Source organism: Sarcophilus harrisii, chromosome 1 (assembly GCF_902635505.1).
Source record: "Sarcophilus harrisii chromosome 1, mSarHar1.11, whole genome shotgun sequence".
Classification (NCBI taxonomy): domain Eukaryota; kingdom Metazoa; phylum Chordata; class Mammalia; order Dasyuromorphia; family Dasyuridae; genus Sarcophilus; species Sarcophilus harrisii.
Genome location: NC_045426.1, coordinates 501527685 through 501552343, shown reverse-complemented (window position 1 = coordinate 501552343; position 24659 = coordinate 501527685). Strand labels below are relative to the sequence as shown.

At 35.7% G+C, this 24659-nt stretch overlaps 1 protein-coding gene across 2 annotated transcripts in view; it reads right to left on the bottom strand.

Moving 5' to 3' along the window:
* Positions 1–13983, bottom strand: part of ARHGAP28 (Rho GTPase activating protein 28) — a 186698-nt gene extending 172715 nt beyond the window's left edge. For both annotated transcript variants that reach the window (XM_031946622.1, XM_031946623.1), the window contains exon 1: positions 13505–13983. In XM_031946622.1, the coding sequence (XP_031802482.1) occupies positions 13505–13644 (140 nt within the window). In that variant the 5' untranslated portion in view covers positions 13645–13983. The remainder of the gene's footprint in view (positions 1–13504) is intronic.
* Positions 13984–24659: the final 10676 nt, after the last annotated feature.

The following is a 24659-nucleotide window of genomic DNA, read 5'->3' as shown; positions in this document are numbered from 1 at the left end:
TGAAAGTTGGATGACTATTTGCAGAATATCTTAAGTGTGGAAAGGGAGAACATAGTTCTTGCTTTGATACAAACAAGAAGACATGGCTTCTGAGGTAGGTCCCGTCTAACTTTCCCCAAATATTTAACACAAGACTATAGATTGGTCACATGATTTTTAAAGGTGTACAGATGTTGCCAGCTCCCCTGTTGTATGAATGAAAGGTAATCAATATCAAAATTCAGTTACTGGTGTAATTCCATGCAATTATTAATTATAGAATTTGTTTATCTCTGACAGTTTATCAGTAAGTCTCTTAATAATAATTCTTCTGTCTTTCTTTCCTCTAATCCATTGTTCTTAAGCCACTCAAGACACAGCAGAAACTCTCTAATGCCCAGTAAGTTAAAGATTATTCAATGCCCTCTACAATCTACACTACTGTCTTTCTATTCTCATCTCAAACTAATGAGGCAGAATTTGAATTCACATCTTGATTCCAGATCCAATTCTTTATCCATCACTGCTTACCTAGTTGCCTGTTGTATTTCATTGCATTTCAAGCATTTGAAAGTTTGATATGTACAAGAGGAATTCACATCCACATATTCCATACTCCAATCAAACTGAACTACTTATTATTTCCTCTTCTGGATTTCACTCTCTCCTATCTCTTTGTGGACATTGTTCTCTATATTGAGAACATCTTTCTTCCCCTACTTCTCAACTTTTGAATTTTTATCCTTTTTTTTTACTTTAAACTTAAATAAAAAGTGAGAAAAGAAAAAAATGCCATACACACAGCTGATCATAAAAGAGGATTCAATATAAAAAATAAATTTCCATTTCAAGAAGACCTGTATAATAAATATTACATGTTGTTTTCAAAGCTTTTCCTTGCTTCTTTGTTGGTTTTCTTTTGTTTTCTGCTATGTACTTTTTTACTTTATTTTTCCCCTCCTTCCCCCAACTACCCTAAAGAAGGCTACAATTAATTGAGATACACACACACACACATTTATTTATTTATTTGTTTTTATGAGGTATATCTACATTTATTTTGGGGTATATATACATATGTATTTACAGAAATATCTATAAATATACATATATATGTATATATATATAAATGCACGCTCATACACACACATGTTAGACTGGATTATGTTTATTTCCAACTGTCAACTATTTCTCTGAAGGTAGATAGAGTCTTCCTTCCTATGTCTAAGTCTTTCCATGTTTTTCTAAATCAACCAACTCATCATTTCCTATATCACACAGAATTCCAACCCAATCACATCCTTTCTGAGAGATTGTCTATTACCTAAAGTTTAAAATCCATCTTGAATGCTACTTCCTCCAGGAAGCCTTCTAATTCCCAATGAGTCTTTTCCCTTTTCCCTATTGTCTCTTCACATAATAATTTGCTTCTTAATATTTGTAATTTTATTTCATGTTGAAGCTATTCATACCATGTCATTACCCCTTTTTAAGAGACGTTCCATGTGAGCAGGGATCATGATTTACCTAATTTTTTTCTCTTTCCTAATTCCAGTACAATGTTTTAGCACATAGTAGGTTTTTCATAAATGTCCATTGAATTGTTTTGTTTGGAATTGGTATCCAATTTATTTTACATATAGTTTGAATGCTATCTCCCCACATCAGACTATGGCTTCTTTGATAGCATAAATTGTCTTTTGTCCTTTTCTGCATCCTCAATACTTAGCACAGTGACTGAATGACTATTTTAAATTGTATTAAATGTTGCAAATATCACCTCTCATTCTACTGAAAATTCCATGAAAGAAAAGACTGGGTCTAATCTAATTGTTTTACTTCCCTGGCACCTAGCTCAAAACCCCTCAGAAATGGCACATTTAATACAGTTTTGTCAAATTGATGACCAACTCTCACTGTTAGATTTCACTGTTCATATGTGCAGTCTTAATCTGTCTAGACAAGAGACCTTGGATAGAATAATTAGCTTATGTTACTGATGAACATTATGAGATGCTCCAGCTGGGTCTCTAAGGGATGCTTAACACCACTTCCCATAAGGCTAGGAATTAGAAAAGAAGTTGATGCTTTTCAAGGAAATTATATCTTTTGTTGATTTTGGGAGAGAAGAGAGATTATATACACTATTTGAAATCTTAAGTGTGTATGTCATAACTTCCATATATATGAGAGAATGAATTGGCAATATAAGACTACTGCTCTCCTCACTTTTCTTCCCTTCCCTTCTCTCCCTTTCTAGAGATCAGAACTGTCATCTAAATGAACTTTTTTATCTTACAAAGAAACTGAAAAAGAAGAATTAATTCATCCAAAATCACATAAGTAGTTCATGGCAAAGCCAACCTTTTTTGGCTTCAGATCTCACCCAACCAATTTTTAGTTACCTCAACTACAAAAGATTGAAAGAAGATATTACTTCCCACTTTTGTACATCTTTCAATAATTGAGGAAAAATTAAATACGCACACACACACACACACACACACACACACACACACACCTTTTTTCTATATCTCTATTTACAAAAATATGTGTGGAGAAGTCACTAATTTCCATTATCTCAAACTCAATAAAGAAGAAGAAAACAAACAAGAAAGAAACATGTTGAAGCAGGAGATTGGCAGCTTTACCTTGAGCCAGGAAGATGTGAATTTAAAATTTGGACTCAATCACTTCCTAGCTATGTGACTCTGCCCATGTCAATGAACTTCCATCCATTTCAGTTTCCTTATCTGTATAATGACCTACCTCTCAGGGTTGTGATGATAAAATGAGATATTTGTAAAGCATTCTGCAAAACTTAAGGGACTATATAAATATTATTGTTATTAATTTCTTAGAGGAGAGTTCCTCTGGGCCTTATTCAGAGTCAATTTAGTATTAATTTACTTATAACAAATTCAGTTATATGATTTTCTACTACTACCACCCTCCATCCTCCCAACTAGAAGACTTTCCGCTTCATATAAACTTTATCCTGTTTAGCTAATGATGGAAGTATTCAATTATAGCAAAACACTGAAAAGACAGACAAAGGAAACTAGAAAGAAAATAACCAAGAAGTCTCTTTAATCCATAAAAAGATATTTAGGTCCTAAATAATTAAGAATTGGTTGTAACAACAATAAAGAATTACTCTTACTTTTTTCATTGTAGTAAAACAAAACAAAACGTCAATATAAAAGCTACAATTTCACCAAAATGGATGAAAATAACACTGAATTTGGAGTCCAAGAACCTGAATTTAAATCCTAACTTTCCTACTATTTAACTTTGGGCAAATAACTTTGTTTCTCTGCATTTTCTTTTCTGAAAAATGAGGTTGGACTAGAATGACTTGTCTGATAATCTTTTGAAAAAATTCAGAGAAGCAGGATGCTATTGAACTAAACTCTGCAAGAAGTAAAAAAATAAAAATAAAGAAAGGAAAACTACAAAAAGCAGACTTAAGTAATCAAAAGCAAATGTGATCTGTTCTGTACAATCAGTTTTATTCCTTACATTATTAGCATTTGAAATCATTATTATATACTATCTATTTTTAAAGGAAGAATCGGAAAAATAATGAAATAGCATTTATGCTATATGCTAGGCAGTATGCTAAGCACTAGAAATGCAAATAAGAGCAAGAAAGATAGTCCTTACCCTCAAAGATGTTTCTCTCTAAAAGAAGACAAGAACATATATAAGGAAGACCTAGAAAAGTGGATAGGTATACATGCCATATCATGGCTTAGAAATGGTCTACCAGCCTCTGTCCAATCAAAAATTCACCTACCAGAGCTCAGGATCCCAACTCCAAGTTCCTGTGGGAGGAGAATGAGGAGGATGGCTAGAGTGCAGGCAAGCCCAATTTAGAAAAGCAGAGGAGAAAATTAATAAGTAGCATTAGTGAAGTACTTTATATGTTCCAAGCACTTGGCTAGGTGGGCATTAACGATATAAAGAAAAAAGAACACTATCCTTGATTTCAAGAAACATACATTCAATAAAGAATGATAATTTATAATAATTCAATTCAATCTTTATTAATGGACTTCAATATGTGATATATTGTGCTAAAAAGACAAAGGAGAAAAAAACATCACTTGTCTTCAAGGAGCTTATACTTTAATGAACACAAATAGAATATGATTAAGGTAAACAGCCTTTCGAATTCCTCAATTCCTTTGACTTTTTCTTTCCTATGTAATGGAATCAGCAGATATATTTTAAAGCTTAGGGTCTCTTGCCTACCCTCCTCCTATCACTATCACTAAATCATTTCCCCCAAGTTCCAGAATTTCTGGAGAATGCAGGATTAGAAAATTAGTATAAAAGAATTACCCCAGATGTGGAGCTTCACAAAGGAAACAGTTTTATGTGAGGGAAGTGATTGAAATTTTTACGGCATACAAAGTAGATGGTTTATCTTAGAGTTTATCCCTGGCTCTGCCTCCCCGGAAAAAAAAAAAAAAGGAGTACTACAAGAAGCATTTCAGGAAAACTGATAAGGAAAAAAAGTACAGTTTGTCATGGACCAGCTAGTTGAATGATCAACAAAGTATTATTAAGTGCCTATTATGAAACAGCAATGGGGGAGAGGAGAAATGATCCCTGTTCAAGGACTTTACATTCTAATAAGAGAGAACAGGCACAAAGAGCCATCTACAAAACATAAAGCAGATACAAGGCGGGGGCAGGGAACAGAGGAAGTAGAAAGAAGTCAACACTATTTGCTAAGGAGACCAAGAAAAGTTTCATGCAGATGTTGGTGCTTGGACTTAGTACTGAAGAAAACAAGGATTCTAGCCGTGGTAGACAACCAGAGCAAAAGCCTGGAAATGGGAAAGGAAGTCTCGTGTAAGGAATAGAAAGGAAGTCCAGTTTCCTGGGACACTGGAGTGCCATTGAAAGAATTAATGTGTAATTAGTCCAGAAAAGAAGGATGTAGATAGTTGTGAGGAAGGTTAATGCCAACCAGAAAGTATTGATCATAAAGACAAATTAATCACAATAATAGAAATGGGAGTTTCATTTGAAATTAGAAACTTATCATATATTTTCAGAAAAAAATTGTTTGGATACAATTGTATCCATCAACTAACAAGTATTTATTAAGCACTTCCGATGTTCCAAGAACTGTGTTAGTTCTGGAGATGGGCAAAAATAATCTCTGCTCTTGAGTAGCTAACATCCAGTCATCCTGATCTACATCTGGCCACTAGACCCAGATGGCTCTGGAGGGGAAAATGAGGCAGGTGACCTCACTTAAACCCAATTCACTTGCAGGTCATGACAAAAAAAATTTAATGAAGACAACACATAAAGAATTAGGTATCTAAAAGAAATATAGAGAGTAGAAGCACAATAATGTCCGAGGAAGGCAGTAGTGGGCAAGGCCTCCTCATCCAAGTGAAATTTCATCTGAGTATTGAAGAAAACAAGGAATTCCAAAAGGTAGAAGAGACAAAGAAGAAGGGAATAGAAACAAATAAAACTAAGGTACAGATGGGAGATACAGCATCATTTGTAAAGGACACAGTAAGGATGCCAGTGTAGGTATGTTATAGCTTGCATGGAGGGGAATAAAGTGTGGGAAGGCCAGAAAGATAGGAAGGGGCAGGTTATGAAGAGCCTCGAATATAAACTAGAAGGTTTTATCATTGATGCTGGATATAATTGAGAGTCAAGGGAGTTTTGTGGTGGGAGGAGGTGACATAGTCAAAATTAATCTTTGGGAAAATCACTTTGGAACCTGAGTGGAGGATGGATTCCATTGGGGAAAGACTTCAAACCGGAAAAACAATTGGGAGGTTACTGCAACAGTCTCAGGAAGAAGTGACAAGAATCTTTCAGAGGATGAAGGTTGAGTTGGTAGAGAAGGGGATTTAGAAACAAGATTTAGCAACCATTTAAGTAGATGGGCTTAATGAAGATTCAGGACTGATACCAGTGGATGGAAGGATGGTAGTGTTCTCTTAGGGAAGTCTGGAAGAAAGAAGGCCTTGGGGGAAAAAGATGAGGCCTGTTTTGGATGGGTTGAGTTTGAGAAACCCAGAGGACATCCAGCTTGGGTGATCTAAAAGGAAGTTGTGGGATGCACTGAGTGAAGCTCAGGAAGGAGAGTAGGACGGGATGTACTGTATTATTTGCATTGAGATAATAATCTAACTCATAGGAACATAGAGCAATAATATAGGGAAAGCTAGGAGGTGCAATGGGTAGAGTTATCAGGAGTGGAATCAGAAAAACCTGAGTTCAAATTTGGCCTCAGACATTTACTAGTTATGTGAACCTGGCCAAGTCATTTAACTCTAATTGCCTCAGTTTCCTCATTGGAAATGGCAAACTACTCTAGTATCTTAACCAAAGAAACAAAACAAAGCAAAATTCAAAAAGAGTAAGGAAGAGTAAAACAAGACTGAAAATGATTGAATAACAACAATAACAACAGAAACAAAGATCACCCAAGTAAGATAAATAGGAATAAAATAAGAAAAGTCCCAAGACAGAAAGGAAATTAATGAGCGTAATATGGAAAAAGAAGCAATAAAAGATACCAAGAAGGAACAATCTGACAGATAAAAGTGCATTAAAAAGACTTTCCCAGAACAGTCTTTGACAGGTGTCTAAACATTTTTGAGCATTGTTTTTAGTGACTGTACCTAAAAGTTCATTGTTACAGAGAATTCTCAAGTGAAAAAACTCAATCTTACCAAAGCAGGTGACCACTTTCTCTGAGATTCATGGCTTTAGAGAGTGCCTAGAACAGAATTTTTAAATGTTTTGGTCTCAAGGATGCTTTCTGCTTTTAAAAATCACTGAGGACTCTTCAAAAGGCTTTCATTAATGTGGCTTATATCAATTGTTATTTTCTCATATTAGAAATTAAAACACCTTAGTATTGTAACAAAAAAATTTTTAACTTTGAGGATGCATTGAAGATTCTCAAAGATCCCTGGTTAACCCATGGTCTAACAAACTCACACTTGCCTGGTTTTTTATAATCAGCATGTATCAGAGATGAGACCTGAACTCAAATCTATCTAGTGACAGAGCCAGATCTCTATCAGTTGAGCCATACTGCCTCTACCAATCTTTAATTTTAGACTGTAATAAAACACCATCTCTAATAACCACCTTCAAAACTCAGAAAATGTAGTCCTTAGAATTATCATGAACTGTGACATCTGCATTTATGCGCTGCTCTTCTTATCATTAGGAATACCAGGACTTTTCTGATACACTGTGGCAAAACTAATACTTAGAGAAAACCAAACTTATTGGGAAGAAGGCAGTGTATTAAATGAAACTGAAACCTGAGAGTATTAAGGTGACTTTTTTAAAAAGGGAGAATCTGAAAGAGGAAAAAACTTCTTTTACAAGCATGCCATAAATGGCTGCCGTAGGGTATAAAGTCAGGATCCTTGTTATGGAGACTCTACAACATCCTTAGCTTCCTACATTTTTGTGGGCAAATCCAACCATCCTGTAATCAGAGAGAAATGACCTAGTTGAAAGTGGATCGGGCAGCTAGCCAAATAAAAGGATCTCTAAGGGACAGCGCCAGATGTTTTCCATCAGCCCTACATGTGGAGGTACCAAGGAGATCAGCAGGAGTACCACAGTAAAAGGAAACCAGAGAAGCTAACTCTAGTTTCAACCATAACATGAAGAATGGTCTATAAATACCTTATATTCTCTTGTAAATATCCCAGAGACATTCCATGGGCATTTCTAAAGCCTACAGGAAAAAACGTGTCTACTATTGCCTGGAATGTGTACATGTGTGTACATACAGCCGCCTGCACATATGCACACCCCAGCGCAAATGCCTGATTTAGCAAGAATTTTATAGTTAAAAATAAATGTTGTCTTAACTAAATAATAAAACTCCATCCTAGATGAGCACCAGTTGGCAAACTAAAGTTGCTAAATGTGTAATATTCTCTTTAAAATAAAAATTAAGCATTTTAACTTTCTTCGGATTTTTTCTAAAGTGATTGTGAGATGAATTAGAGCGCTGTGCTTCATAGAAAAGTCAAATAATAGGGTATAGTCTTTGAATTCCCATGATCACCTTGGGCAGCTTTTATACTTGTTTTTAAGGAAGAGTGGGTTCTTTTCCTCTACTATTTTTGCTTCTCAGGAAGTTTATGGTATAATGAGATAAACATCAGAAATGCTTCAAGCTGTTTACACTATATCTTCACAGAAGAAATGCCTTCTATCATTTGTATATAAGTTGGAAAATTCTTGAAGGTTTCAGATAGCTTGTTATCTTCTGATAATTTTTATTTTGTGTGTGTGTGTGTGTGTGTGTGTTAAGAGAGAGGGAGAGACAGAGATAGAGACAGAGATGGTATTTCCCCTTCCCCTGAAAGTAAGAATCAGACCAGGGAGAACATTTAATGCAAAGCATTCTCTGAAACAATGCTCTTTTCTCAACCTTTCAAGTTTTTTAAATGGAACTAACCTTTTTCATTCTCTCCAATCCTTTTTTTTCTATAGAATGTGTCAGTAAACCTGGAAATGACATTTCCTCTCCCAACCAAATGCTGTTTGCTTCCTAACAATCAGTTATCCCACCATATCTTCCAAATGGATTGAACACATGGGACACCCACTGCTTTTATTTGAGTCAAATTAGCTAAATGAATGGGCAATGCTCAGAATAAAAGGCTATTTTGCTAATTAGGAACAAAGTTAAACTACTCAACAATCAGAATTTTGCATAGTAACACAATGCTTCTTCATTATTGTTATCTGAAGTTAGTTAACTCATACAGAATATATCTCAGATTGAAATTCTTCTTTGAAATTGGTGTGGGCCAGATCTTATTTACCTACAAAGGCAGTTCCCCTTTTCCAAAAGAAAACTTCCCCAGAAAGAGTTATTTAATACTCTCACTTTAAATTACTGAATTTGAATGAAAACAATTCCCAAGCTTTAAAGGTTTTCCTTTGGCTTTTAGCTCCAGAAAAAAAAAATCAATAAAAATTATCTTAATAGCCTACTTCAGTTAATGAAGCAGATCAATATGTATGTAGGTTTTCATTAACTGAGTTTTGATTGGCAGGTCAAAGTGAAATCATTTTAGCCACTATCAGTCACAGGAAAATTATGGCTTTGAACAAAATGAAAAAAGAACAAGGAGGAAATCTTACATTTATGGGAGAAAATGATTATAGAATAATTCCTATTCAAGATGAATCAGATTAAATTGTGACAATGAGAAGGAAAATGTCACTTTATTCTCTAAAAAATGTGAAACTATATGCTGTTTTTGATTTCCTTCACAGTCTAAATGTACAATATTTCAGAGTCCAATTCTTTTTGTGCAGCAAAATAACGGTTTGGTCATGTATACTTATTGTGTATCTAATTTATATTTTAATATATTTAACATTTACTGGTCATCCTGCCATCTTGGGGAGGAGGTGGGGGGAAGGAAGGGAAAAATTGGAACAAGAGGTTTGGCAATTGTCAATGCTGTAAAGTTACCCATACATATAACCTGTAAATAAAAGGCTATTAAATTTAAAAAAAAAAAAAACTATATGCTGTAGAGTAGTGCAAATAAAAATAACTCTTGAATACATGAAGAAGTTACCCCAAAGAACTAAAGGGAAGTTTGTCTAATGAAGACCACAGTAGATGACCTCATACAATAATAGGAAGAAGTTAAAAAAAAAAAGAAAAGAAAAAGAAAAGAAAAAAGAAAAATATTTATTGAACTCATCAGCAGGTATCTTCACCACAAAACATTGCGAAGAGATACAAGAGCCAGGAACTAACAAGATAAAAGACTATAAAGACAAAAGGTGAAAAAGTAGTTAAAGCTCTCAAGGAATGATATTGTAGAGAATCTTGTTTACATTTATATAGCATTTTCTCAAAGCACTAGACCACACACAAGTAATCTCACTTGACCCTCACAAACTAATGAGATGTGGTTATCCCCAGTTATAGAAGAGGATGCTGAGAGATTAAATGAATTAAAATTCTTTACTGGGGGAGATGGGGGATGGGGAGATAGGGTAATCACTAGAACAGGAAGGTGGAAGGGAAGGAAATAAGCATTAATATAGTGCCTACTGTGTGCCAGAGGCTTTAAAAATATCTCATTAGATCTGCACAACCATCACTGAGATAGAAATACTGTTATTATCCCCATTTTTTATAATTGAGGAAAATAAGCTAGAGGTTAAGTGACAAAGCTATAGACTATCTGAGGCTGAATTTGAACTCAGTTCTTCCTGACTTCCCTGTGTCACCAAACTAGAAGTCGTGTTCTGACTCATAGTTTAGTACTCGATTACTCTACCAAGTTGCTCTTCCAATATCTTCTGGTAAACTACTTAAACTCCTTGGGTTTTAGTACTCTTTATCTATAAAATGAGGGGGAGTAGAGGTGGGGTTGAACTCAGAGGTCCCTAGATAATAGTTATACCAGGAGTCAAGAAGATCTGAATTCAAATCCACCCAAAGACACTTTTAAGTTCTATGCGACACTGAGGAAGTCACTTAACCTCAGTTTCCTCAATAATAAAATAGGGCTAATAATAGCACTTACATCCCATGCTTCTCTTGGGGAGTGAATGAAAATATATTTGCAAAGCCCCTCACACTGTACCAGACACATAGTAGGTGCTTCATAAATGCTTGTTTTTTGCCCTTCCCCCATCTACTGGCTTCCAATGGCTGATACCCAGATCTAAAGCTCATCTGGACCAAAAATGATATCAGTATTAGGTGATTGAATAGAATACTACTTTTGGAGCTAGTTCTAGAGTTCTAGAGCTAATTTAGAAGCCATCTAATTCAAATACATAATTTGATGAGAGTCCATATTAATGTCCATTTAAATTCATGTTAACTTTGGAGTTTTTTATTGTCAATTCCAATCTGGCATTTAGAGAGTATCCCTATTTCTTACAAGGGCAGCTGAAATTGTATATGTAATTGTATGGAGGTTCTCTAAAAGTTTCATTCACTGGGTTCTGTGAATATTTTATACCTTTTTTTTAAACAGATGTTGAGATATGTTGCAATATGTTCATTAGATTTTAATGGTGGTTTTCTGTTGTTGTTGTTGTTGTTTTAACCCAACTTTTTCTCCTGAGCTCTCCAAAAACTTGGAAGATAGCAGGGGATAAATGGAGTTCCTGAAAAGAAATGGATTTCTTGGAAATGGGTTTAAGTTAGGCAGGGCTTGAGAAGGATGATTTTTGCAAAATCAGGGAATCCCACTTGATGCTCAGTAGGCTCACAGTGATAGAGGCTCTATGAAAAGGCAAGCAAAGAGAATGAAAAGAGCAGAGTTGCCTTCCCAACTAGTACATAAATATCCTAATGCTTGCCCGGAAGGAGTATATTGATCAGCAGTTAGTAAGTCAAAGGTTAATAACTTAGACCAGATTATTTTCTGTTATCAGACACAGGATTAATGATGGCCTCTGGCTCAGTAAATACAGGGCCTTCTCTCTTTGGTTAGAGTTGCTGGGAACTAATGAATTACACTCTTGGAATATAATTTACAAGGGCACATAGAGGCCCAAATCCCCTCAGAAGACAGATAACAACAAAGACTCTTCTGGGGAGTGGAGAGGCATACCACATGCTTAGGATGTGGAACAATCAAGAATAAATTGACAACTGTACTGTACGCTAGAAAAACATCCAATTCTTTTGCTGCCATCTATTATGCATTCCACAAAGCCACATGCTACGTTAATAAGCCTTCTCCCCAGAGTCTCCTTTGGAAACATGGATGTTGTTTCTGACAGCCCATATGGCAGAATCTGGCTATTCCTACTAGACAGCTGCTGGACTTTACAGACAAGATAGCAACCTCAGAGCCATTTTCAAAATGCACAAGTCTTGATTAAGGGGTCAGGCTTCTAAAGTATGCCATGCCTCTCATATCATTAATATCCTTTCTATTTGGGTGCTCCATAATCTGGGCAATTAGCACTAGTCTTGTGGAATAGAGCATATGCTAAAACCCATGAAATGCAGGTCCATCAACTTGCATCCTCAAGTTGCTTTAAAATAATTTGCTGAAAGGGGGAAATAAAAGCAAAATGTCACTTTCTTATTTCCATAAATTAAAAATAAAGTTTCAATGGGCTTGCTCTTAGGAAAGAAATAATATTTTCTTTGTTCATCATAGTCATTAGAGTTTTCTTGTAGGCATTCTTATGAGTGTAGGCCAAGAGCTAACTCCCTCAAATAAAAGAATATAATTGCCTGACATCCTTCCCCCCCTCTCCCCACAATTAAATTTGGAAGCAGAGGTAATTATAGTCACATAACTGAAGAGAAGTTCAAGGGATAGGAAGAAGACAATCAGGAAAACATAACCTAAATTACTGCAGCAAAGCATTCACTAAGCAAAAGCTTTCACTAGTGAATCCCCCTCCTCACAATTTGTTCAAGTGTCACCCACCCTCCATAAACACTTTTTCCCTTCCTCATCAATGTCATACTTTTTCATATTAGCTGCACGTTCCCAAGTGTCGCTGCTATAATTTGGTAAGTGGGGGCGTCACTACCCTATAAAATGAAGAAAAAAGTTGAAATATAAGACAGATCCCAGCTTTACTCCGTCCAAAGGACACTTTGAGAAATGTCCCCAGTCTTCTTCCTCTTTCAAAACAAAAGACCATTTGCTGGGCAAAGGGAGAACGTAGCAGTAAAATAATAGCGCTCTAATCCTCAAACGCGACCAACTGAATTCACTACACGGAATCAAGGTAAAATCAAAAAGTGAATATAAGAGCAACATAAAAGCGCCCTAAACTTAACAGGCGAAATGAGACCAATTGAAATCACTACAAGGAATCTGGGGAGGGAGAGAAATCTACGGAAAAGTTTGAGAGGCAGGGGAGGAGGGGCAACATTTCTACTGGGATTTAATCTTTAAAGACTTTCTTCACTTTTTTGCATGTGATGAAAATTACCAAAGAGCCTTCTCCCAAAAGTTTTCTGAGAATGTTGAATAAGTTTTTTTCTCGAAAAATATGCAATAAACTATTTGAACTTTTTTTTTCTTTTCTTTTCTTTTTTTTTTTTCAGTTTTCAGAAATTGTTGTGTCTTAAAATAAATGCTGATCGTTCTCCTGAAGGACGAGTTTGGCTCTCCGCAAGCCAGATGTGGGGGTAACCAGCTGCTCATCAATCTCCAATTCCAATATCCTATTTTAAATTTCTCACTGAGACGCCCGCGCGAGGGGAGAGAGACAGACAGACAGACAGATAGACAAGAAACAGACAGAGAGACAGAGAAACAGAGACAGAAAGAGACACACATAGAGAAAGCTGTCTAACCAAGTTCCTCTCAAGCAGGCGGCCAGAATAATGTGTAACAACAATCCAGGCATGATGAGGTGACTAAGCAGCCAACCTAATCAGCAGCCAATGGATCATTAGCATGCCGAGGCCAGAGAGCGCCGGCAACAAACCGAAACCAAACCCAGCCCAATTCTGCTTCAGGATCCAGCCTCCCGGGCGCTTTACCTGCTGCTGATGGGGTGACTGGACGCCGCCGAAGGGGCCGCGATCTCCGGCACGAAGCTCGGCTCAATTCTAGGGATCCTAGACGGCGCGTAAGAATGGTAGGCTGTCAGAACCACGCTCCCGGAGTCCTTGATCTCCATTCTCAGAGGCGCAGGTCCCCCCTACCGCCAAATGACCAAGGCAAAAGCCGGCATGAGCGAACTTCAGTGGCTCCGCTGACCCCGGGGCGGCCCAAGGCCACGCACGTCGGAGCCCCGGTCTCCACCAGCTTCTCCCTCCCGGTTCGCTGTCAGGGAAGACTAGGGGAGAGCGAGCCCGGGCAGCACCTCCTGTCAGCTGTATTAGCATATATTTAAAAACACCGCCCACAAGTCCTGCTATGTGGGGGTCGGATCCATGTTTCTAGGAAACTAGAAACCTGTAGTAATCCTACTGGGCTCAGAGCTAGCGCCTCTGGTCAAGTTTTACTGGCTTTGTTCCTTTTTTTTTTTTTTTCTTTTCCTTTTCCTTTTTTTTTTTTTTTTTTTTTTTCCCTTTTCCAAAGGCAGGCTTATCCGAGCACTGGGAGCGTTTCCTGCCTGGCAGCCCCGGAGGGAGAGTAATGAAATCATTCTTTAGTTTTTTTGCCCCAGATGAGAAAAGAGGGGCCTGCTCAAGAATGGAAGACAATGTGTGGTCTAGGAAAGAGAGGAAGAAAAATGGGCCCCCATTTCTATCTTCGCCTTCCATCTCCCACCCACTCTCCATGAAAAATTGAAGTACTAGATTATTGCTGTTGATTTAATCAATTTACAATAAACCTGATTTTCTTGAGGATCTTTCCTCACCAGTAAAAACACTTAGCCCTCACCCATACCGATTTAGGAAACACTATCAGGAATCCTTGGGCTGCTAAAGACGAACTCTCTTATTTTACAAGTGAATGAGTGAATGAATGTCTGGCGTGGGGGGAGGGGAAGCACTCACTATGCATCTAGGAAATTTCTCCAAGGTCACACAGCAAGTTATTAGTTGACCTAGGACTAAGAACATAAAATAATACCACTGATTTAGAGCTAGAGAAAAACCTAAGAGGATTTCTAGTTTACTCCACTCATTCTACAAGCCAGTGGTACTCTCTCTCTTACAACACACAGCTCACAAATGAATTTAAATTTATATTATGGTAATGTTTAATATTTTAAAATTCATTTTGATCTGTGGTTTGAATGTCAAGGGGGAGGGATGGAACCCCCCTGCATAGAAACTTCCTTTACTGGACTTACGTTGGCAAGTTAATTACAATTTCGAGGCTTGCAGAATTATTGGGGGTACAATCTCTCAACTAGTCTGCATAAAAGTCCTGGTACCCAGATTCTTAACTTATCACGCGCTCACATCTAGTAAATGTCAGAGGCATGAACCAAGTCTTCTTTACTTTAATATTGGTTTGCCATCCAATGCACTAAACCACCCCTCAGTGTCAATAAGAGTCAAGGCAATAAAAAGTATTTAACTAGCATATGTTCAGTCATCACATTCAACAAGAGGACATTTGGGAAGGAGGAAATGGAATCTGTGAGTTTGAAATGTATTTCTCACATACCAATTTAAAAAACCCACCATGGTATTATAGAAAGGACATGATTTTGGAACTATGAAGACCTGCCAAATCTTGTCCCAACAACATACTGGTTGTACAAGCCTGGAAAATAAAATACTTAAATTGTAGATTGCATTAAGAGGCAATGAAATCACAAGCTTTGTATTGGTGTTCAGTTACTCTTCAGTCCCATCTGTCTCCTGGTGACACCATTTGGAATTTTCTTGGCAAAGATACAGGATTGGTTTGCTATTTCCTTCTCCAGCTCATTTTACAAATGAAAAAACTGAATCAAATGGTGTTAAGTGACTTGCCTAGGATCATGGTGTCTGAAGCTAGATTTGAACTAAGAAAAGTGAGTCTTCCTAACTCCAGGCCTCCTACTTTATGGATTGCACCATCTAACTGCCCTCAAATCAGAAAGACTTGCTTTTAAATTTTGCTTCAGACATTTACTAGCTGTGTAACACTGGATTAAGTCTAACCTTTATCTTTTCAGGTTCCTCATCTGTAAAAGGATGTAATAATAGCATCTCTCTCCCATGGTAGTTGTAAGGGAGGAAAAATGAGATAATATTTAGAAATCACTTAACAAATCTCAAAACATTATAAAAATGAAGATCATTATATTATAGCACTATTCTCTGAAAGGGTAATTCTTTAGAAAAGTTATTATAGAACAAACTATTATTATCAAACATTTACTATTAATGCTAAGTGAGACAAATTCACATTGTTAACAGTGTAGTTATTGTTACTGAAGTTTCTTCTTTATGCTTTTAAGTCCACAGAATCAACAACATATAAATTGAAGATGAAGTTATTAACAATACAATGCATTTGAGAGAGTATTTCACAGGTCTTATAAGTACTTTTGAGTAGAATCAGAGAATTACACAATATTAGTGCTAAAAGAAAACCTTTAGGAAATCTAGCCCAGACTTTTCACCTTACAAATGATGTCATCAAAGTTTACATAAATTAAGTAACTTTGCTTAGCTCATACAACTTATAAGTGGTAGAGTTAGAATACAGGTCTCCTAAGGTGATGTGATCATATTTAATTTTTCACAACAACCCTCTTGAGTTAAGCAGTACAGGTATTAATTAATAACCTCATTTTACAGCTATAAAGACATTGAGGTTTAGAGAGTTTTGGTGACTTACCCAAGATTACATGGCAAATAGGTAGTGGAAATAAGATTCAGATTCAGGTTGCCCAAGTCATACCCTTTATGTCCTTCAAATACATTGTGGTTGTAGTTGCCATCAAACACTACTAATCATAACACTAGGATTCAAGGACCAAGTTTGAAAAAAAACATTATTCAATAATTCAATTTATTGAGTGCTTGCTATATGTCAGATACTGTGCTAAGTGCTGGGGATACAAATGATTTGTACAACTAGATGGTACAACAGATAAATGATGTGTGTGGAGTGTTCAAGGAGGACTCATCCTCCCTTAGTGTCCACTAATCATCTAGCTCTCACCTGTGTCTCCAAGAAGCTGTATGTAGCATGTACAGCAACCACACCCTACTAAAACCTTCCCAGCAGACAACTAAACCAAGGTAACCTATGGACCTCAAATACTTCAATGAGTTTGGGGGGTATCTACCTGAAGCATGTGAAGACTTTTCTCAGGAAAAAAGGACAAATGAGAACAACTTGTTCCAATACCACGAAGGCAGCTGAAACATGTACCAGGGAATGCTTAGAACTTGGTCATCAGAAACCTGAGATCCTAAGATCATCAATTGTTTCCTGGGTCATCCATTCATGCTGACTTTTGTCTTGCCATTGGACTTGATTCTGGAAGAGAGAATGAGATTGTTGACTTTTGTGTATCTCTGCCTCACTTAAATCCAATTTACCCATAAATCAAGAATCACCCCATGATGCCACTGGACATCTTCAAAAATAACAGCAGAGAAAATTCTAGACCTGAGGTCCGAAAATCTGAACTCAAATCCTACTTCAGACTCTAGCTGTGTGACCCTGGGCATATCACTTAATCTATTTGTTTGGGGGATAATGGAGAAATGGGGATAATAATAACACCTTCTTTCTAGCATTGTTGTGAGGATCAAATAATAATAATTGTAAATTACTTAATACAGTGTCTGGTATACAGTAAGTGCTATATCCATATTAATTATTATAATAATTAGTATTAAAGATGACTTTCCCTTGAGAAGCTTACAATGGAATGGGAGAAGCCAACACACAAAAAGGAAACTGGAAAAGTGAAGGGGGCATCAGAGATGATGATGTTCTATGGAATTCAAAGCAAGATGAGTTTGTTGATGGAAAGTTGAGAGTTAACCTGGAAAATTCTAAAAGTTCAAAGTCTTCTCTAAAGGAAGGATTTGGAAGAAGTTTCTTATGTCATCTTCCAATCCTTTAATCAGAGGTGAGATGCCGTCGGGGAGTTGAGAAGATGATGAGTATGAAGAACCAAGTCAATCAGTATGATAAGACTTCAGGTGATCAGTTTGTCCTAGGTGGGGATAACATGTATATGAATCTTTTTTTTTCTTTATCTCTAATAATTAAAGCAGTGTAGTATTAAGAAAAGGGCACTAAGATTGTGGAAAGAGAGGAGAAAAAAGAGAACTTGAATTCCTTTCTGGGCATCAGTTTCCTCATCTGTAAAAATGAGGATTCTAGAAAGGAGTAAGGGACTTTATAGTCCTTACTATGTTCTATTTGGGATAAGTACAGGGCTTGTGGGACAAATAGGTAGAGTATCTAGACTGGAGTTAGGAACACTTCTTGTTTAAATCTGGCTTCAGTTACTTCCTAGCTGTGTCATCCTGCGCAAGTCATTTTATCTTCTTTGCCTCCATTTCCCCATCTGCAAAAAGGGCTGGAGAAGGAAATGGCAAACCACTCCATTATCATTACTGAGGAAACCCCAAATCAACAAAATGAGCTGAAGAAGGAAATAGCAAACTACTCCAGTATCATTACAAGGAAACCCCAAATCTGTAACAAGAGCTGGAGAAGGAAATGGCAAACTACTCCAATATCATTGTCAAAGAAACCCCAAATGGGTTCACAAAGAATCAGATATTCACTAAAATGACTGCAAAACAACAACTTCCTTACTCTGAGTTCAACACTCTTTCCACTACACCAACTAGTTGTCTGTATATATTAAAGAATATGTGGTGGTTTGGGGGAGGATTATGAGAAGAGGGACTGATGAGAAAGAAGTTATTTTTTAAAAAAAAGTATTTCCCTTTTTCTTCCATTAGGACTCTTTAGTATATTTATGTGTTTTTTTTAACATGCTAGTTCCTTGAACATTTTCAACATTATTTTTGTTATTATTGAGTTATTTCCAACTCTTTGAGGTGCCTTTTGAGGGGTTTTCTTTGCAAAGATACTAGAGTAGTTTTTGCCACTTCCTTCTTCAGCTCATTTTCCAGATGAGAAAACTGAAGCAAACAGGATTAAATGACTTTCCCAGGATCACACAGTTAGTGTGCATATAGGGCCAGATCTGAAATCAGAGGACTGTCCCTTGATTTCAAACCCAGTGCTCTATCCATTGAGCAGATTATCTACCTGCTTCTTTGATATTATTATACACAACCAACTTTCCCAGCCTGAAAATTAAGTCATAAGAAAGTTAACATATATTGTAAGGACTTGTTACTTGTATTTCTTTTCCTAGAACACTTAAAAAAAAAAAAAAAAAAACTCCCTGACCCACTCATCTTGAAATCTAAATTATGCTGAAAGTAGTCAAATTTCAGCAAGCAAACAAAACAAACCACTAATGAGGCAAGACAGTATTCATTAAAGCTAATTTTATTTAGAATGTATCTTTTGTTGTGGAGATTCAGTGGATACTGCTGGGCCTGGAGTTAGGAAGACTTATTTTCCTGAGTTCAAATGTGGCCTCGGTTACTAGCTGTGTAACACTGGCCAAGTCATTTAATCCTATATGCCTCTGTTCCCTCATCTGGAAAATGAGCTGGAGGAAGAAATGGCAAACCACTCCAGCATCTTTGCCCAAAAAACTCCAAATGGGTGTCACCAAGAGTTGGAAATAACTGAAAATAACTGAACTAAGTCCTATTTTATATATGACCCTTAACAGATATTATTTTTTTAATGGCTACAAAAAATCAAAACTGTGGATTAAAATGAAGATAACACTGGAAGAAATAAGTACTCTGAGAGCAGCCCAACAGTACAAGATTTTAAAAAAAATTAAGAAAAATTAGACTTTTACAATCATGACCCTAAGTTGTCAAGAAGTTTGAATTATATTCAGTGGTATTTTGTTTTAGAAAGTAAAGGAGTGTGCCATCTATTTAGATGAAGATTTTCATCTAAGATGTTTAAATTATAGTTTAAAAGCTCAGATTTGTTTACCTAGAAAATTCTCTTTTATGAAACATGTTACAAGATAAGAGAATTGTTTCTGTAGTTTGCTTTACGCTGTAATGGATCCATGTGTATCTGAGCAAAGGGCCTCTTCTATGAAGATAATTAATTAGTTTCTGAGTCAAGGCATTTCTTTAGGTAGTGAGTGGCAGTGGGGTTCCATGATTAAAGCAGATGGCCAGGAATCCTCATTCTCCACTTATGTCCTGGCTGAGTTTTTCTACCTGAAAAATGAACTTAATAATAAGTTCTGCATATTTTACAATGATTTTGGGTAAATAAATGTGATATGTGATTTTGACTTGATGGAAAGTATACATAAAGCTAAGTTATTATTATGGTGTCTCTCTCTTGATTATGAGAAAAACATGGAACAAGGGGGGAAAAAATCACTGGCTTAGTAGTTACAGGATGGGTTCAGAATCTTCCTCTAAGGCTTATTAACAATGTGATCTTGGAGCAATCACTATAATCTACAAACTGAATGAAGTTTTGCAATTATAGAATTTTTATAATCCCTTTGGTGTTATGATAAGCATTCTGTTACACCAAGTCCACAAAGATTATGCTAAGCTAAAAATGGTCACCTGGATAGAAGCAGCCATGAACAGCTCTCCTTAGATTTTTTTGCAGATTCTATGACACTGGGGCAATGGCAAGATCTTTATCATACAGAAATTTTTCAAAAAATACATGAGTACCAAAGTGTCAGAAAATGAAATGGCACCTTATGAAGATGTTTAGAGATTGGAGGCCATTGTGACAATGGGAGGAATATATAAGTCCCATTCATATCCTTGACCATCCAGTGGCCATTCATTCACCTTTTGCTTTAATCCATCCCAGGACATGTAATGTTTATCTATATAAATAATAAGTGGCTGATCTTCTCTCAGCTTCTGCCTCCTCATCTATAAAATCAAAACTTACCAAATCATCCCTAAAATACCTTCCAACTTTGGTTATCTTTGTGTCTGTAAAAACATGCATCCCATTCTCTCCATGCCAACCTTTTATCACTATGAGTTCATTCATCGATAGACCCTGTGTAAGTCAGTCTACTTAACCCTGTGTGACTCAGTTTCCTCATCTGGGAAAATGGCCTACAGAAGAAAAGGCTCCAAATGAGGTTATGAAGAGTCAGACACCATGGAAAAATGGTTGAACAACAAACTGTCTAGAAGTTCTGATTATTAGGGGTCTCTACATACAAAAAAATATTTACATTTCAAGATATATAGATATAGATATTGATTAAAACAAGGAATAAGAAAAGAAAAATTCTCAGTTCATTTAAAAATATATATCATGTCTATGTTGTGCCAAATCTTATATGAAATATTAGATATAGTAAGACATAAACAAAATAATTCCTATCCTCAAAGAGCTTCTGTTCAACCAGAAGATACATCTACACAAGTAAATATACTTTAAGCATTAACATTCTGAGATGACAAAAAAAGGTGCATTTTATAGCTCTTCAATTGGTTTTTACAATTATATCATTTTATAAAACTAGGTAGAAATAATAATTATTTAATATTTTAATTTAATATTTACTCATTATTTAATATAAATATTTCCATAAATCAGGTGTCCATAACCAACCAAGGAGCACAAGGGAGAAGTTATTTGACAAAAATTGCTAGGAAAACTGGAAAATACTATGTCAGAAACTAGTCATAAATATATCTCACACCTTTTACCAAGATAAGGTCAAAATGGATACATAATTTAGACATTAAAAAGTGATATCATAAACATAATCATGGTTCTTTTCAATAATGAGGTGATTCAGACCAATTCCAATGGTTTTGTGATGAAGAGAGCCATATACACCCAGAGAGAGGACTGTGGGGACTGAGTATGGATCACAACATAATATTTTCAATCTATTTGTTGTTTTCTTGTATTTTGTTTTCTTTTTCATTTTTTTTTCCTTTTTTGATCTGATTTTTCTTGTGCCGCATAATTGTGGAAATATGTGTAGAAGAACTGCACGTTTAACATATATTGGATTATTTGCTGTCTAGGGGAGGGGGTGGGGGAAAGAGGGAGAAAAAACATTTGGAACACAAGGTTTTGCAAGAGTGAATGTTGAAAATTATGTATATGTTTTGAAAAATGAAAGGCTTTAAATTAAAAAAAAATTAGGAGAGCAATTCTTTTTCTATGGAGAAGGAAAGAATTTATGACCAACCAACAGAGAAAGAACTATGGAGTCTGAGTGCAGACTGAAGCATACTATTTTCACTGTTTTTTGGTTGCTTTTTTCTTTCTTGTGTTTTTCCCCTTTTGTTCTGATTCTTTTTTGCAAATGACTGACTAATGTGGAAATTTGTTTAACATGATTGAACGTGTCTTGGGGAGAGGGAAATGAGAAAGGATAGATGATGAAACATTTGAAACTCAAAATCTTATAAAAATGAATTTTGAAAATTAAAAATTTAGATAAATAAATAAACCAGTTTATGGGGGGAAGAAAAAAAAAAGTCCAGCAGTTTGGTGAGGTTTGATTCCATTTAGGTCTAGAATACACCAGATTAGACCCATCTCATTATTTTCCATGAAGCTTCTTAAACTTCATTCATTGTGTTGATTAGCATTTACCGAACAATAACATGAATGTTGAATTTCTAGAATACTTTGCAATTAACAAATCAGTTTTCTCACCAGGAGCCTGTGAAGATCATGGCCAGGATTATTTTGTCATTGTTGTTCCATTGGAAGCACCTGAACAATTAAAGTCAATTTCAAGTCTTTGTGACCCTAGTTAGAGTTTTCTTAGCAAAGATACTGTAATGATTTGCCATTTCCTTTTCAAGTTCATTTTACAGATTCAAAAACTGAGGCAGTTATGTGACTTGCCTAGGATCACACAACTAATGGGTGTCTGAGGCTGAATTTGAACTCAGAATGATGAATCTTCCTAACTCCAGGCCACTCAACAGTTCATTGTTATTTTATTAACCACTTATTACTAATAGCTGAGGAAACCTAGGTAAAGAGGACAAATGACTTCATAGTCACACAGCTCATGATTATCAGAGCCAGGATTAAAACCCAAGGGCAGAGCTCTTTCTACTTCTCAGCACTGCCTCCCTGATTGTCCAAGCTTAGAGCCTTATCATGTTTTCATCTGGTTCTATTTCTAGGCTATGTTTCAGGAACGCCTATTCTATATATTGAGAAACAGCTGAGTTATCAGGGCCATAAAGATAATAACTATCATACAAAGACCTTACAAAATTGACAATGGCTTTACTATCTATTGCATCAGTGAGATGGATTATTCTTATTTCTCTCGCTTACACAAATGTAGATGTATAGGAGTTGAGCTAGAAGTAATTTCTAAGGCCATCGACTGAAATCCTTTCACTTTACAGCACTTTCAGCTCAAAGAACAATAGTATGAATGTACACATAATATTTAAGTATACTAAAGTATGGTCACAGATGAATAAAAGATATTGCATTTTCCAAATGAATTGAGACTCAGAGAGGGGAAAGTTGTGTTTCTTTTTTCAAATCAATTTTTTTTTTTTAAATAAGCAAAACATCCACTCTTTTGCCTTCCTTTGCATTTGAGAATATTATGACATAACTGTATAGGCAAGGAAAATACTAGACATATCTCCAAGATCTATCTATCAATCTACCTGGCTCCACCTATTTACTCATCTATCTATGATATATGTATCTGTATGTATATGTGTATGTATTATGTATAATATATGTGTATTATATATTACATATAATGGGACCCAAGAAAACTACTCTACTATGCCAAGAAAATCCCCCTAAAAAGGAGTTACAAAGAGTCAGACATGACTGATAATGACTGAACAACTAAATTATATATAATATACAAACCACTCTAGTATCTTTTCCAAGAAAATCTAAAAGGGATCATGAAGATTCGGACATGACTGACATGACCCAACAATAACTACAATAACAAAAACATAAAATTTTACTATATAGAAACTGCAAATACAAGATTCATTAAAAAAACTACTTTACAAACTTCTTGGAAAAACTTAGGAATTCTGATTAGCATAATGACTGACAGAGATTTAAAAACATTTATAATGAAACATGTTATCTACCTCCTGATATGGAGATAAAAGACTCAAAGTGAAGAATGTCATATGGGTGCATATCATATTATATATATATATATAGATATAGATATACACATCTATATGTGTAGCTATATATATAAAACTACATATACATATGGAATCTATACATGTATATAATCTATTCCTATTTCTATTTTTATAATTCCTATGGGTCTACAGATCTGTGATTATATATGTATATATACATGTGTATATATAAAATTATATGTAATACTGTATAAGTCTAAAATATTTATCTTTTATCACACTGTATATATGTATGATAATTCTATATTCAATATATATATATATATATACAATTTGCATGTGAGTAGATGTATTGTACAATATTGCATATAATTTAGATATATTATAATATATGTATTCTGTGTAGTATATTATTATTTAAAATATATATTATTCACATACATATGATTTATTCTGTTCAGAGTCTTTTTCTCTCTATCAGGAGGCAGGTAACATGTTTTAATCATTTCTTCTAGAGTACTGACTAATCAAATATCCTAAGTCTTTCAAAGTTGTTTGCAAAAATAGAGTTTCGTTCTCAGTTTTGAAAAAACCAGAGAACATCCAGGTCTTCCCAACCCCAGCTGATGCTGTAGGGATGATGTGATACAGAGATAAAAGCAAGATGACCTTAGTTTACCTAATAGAACTGAACAAACACCTGGCTCTACAATGACACTAGCAGTATTGTATAGAACTTTTCTTAACACATTCGAAATCCACCCACCAGGAAAGCAAAACCACATCGCACAAAATGAAAACATAGATCAGAGAAAAAGGCCTCTCATCCCTGTAGTTGCTTAGCCAGCAGAAATGTTGCTAGGTTTAATCATTTAAACATAGTCCAGGAAAACAAGCCCAGCTGCATGGAACTTGGCAATTGCTGGTTCTTTATTTCTTAGCATGAATTCTTGAAATAAGGTCACTCTACTCACTCCCCTACAGGAAATAAAGGCCCTTTTTCTTATCTGCAGGTGCAGATGTGAGGTTGTAAAGCAAGCATGGAATCTGGGGTCAG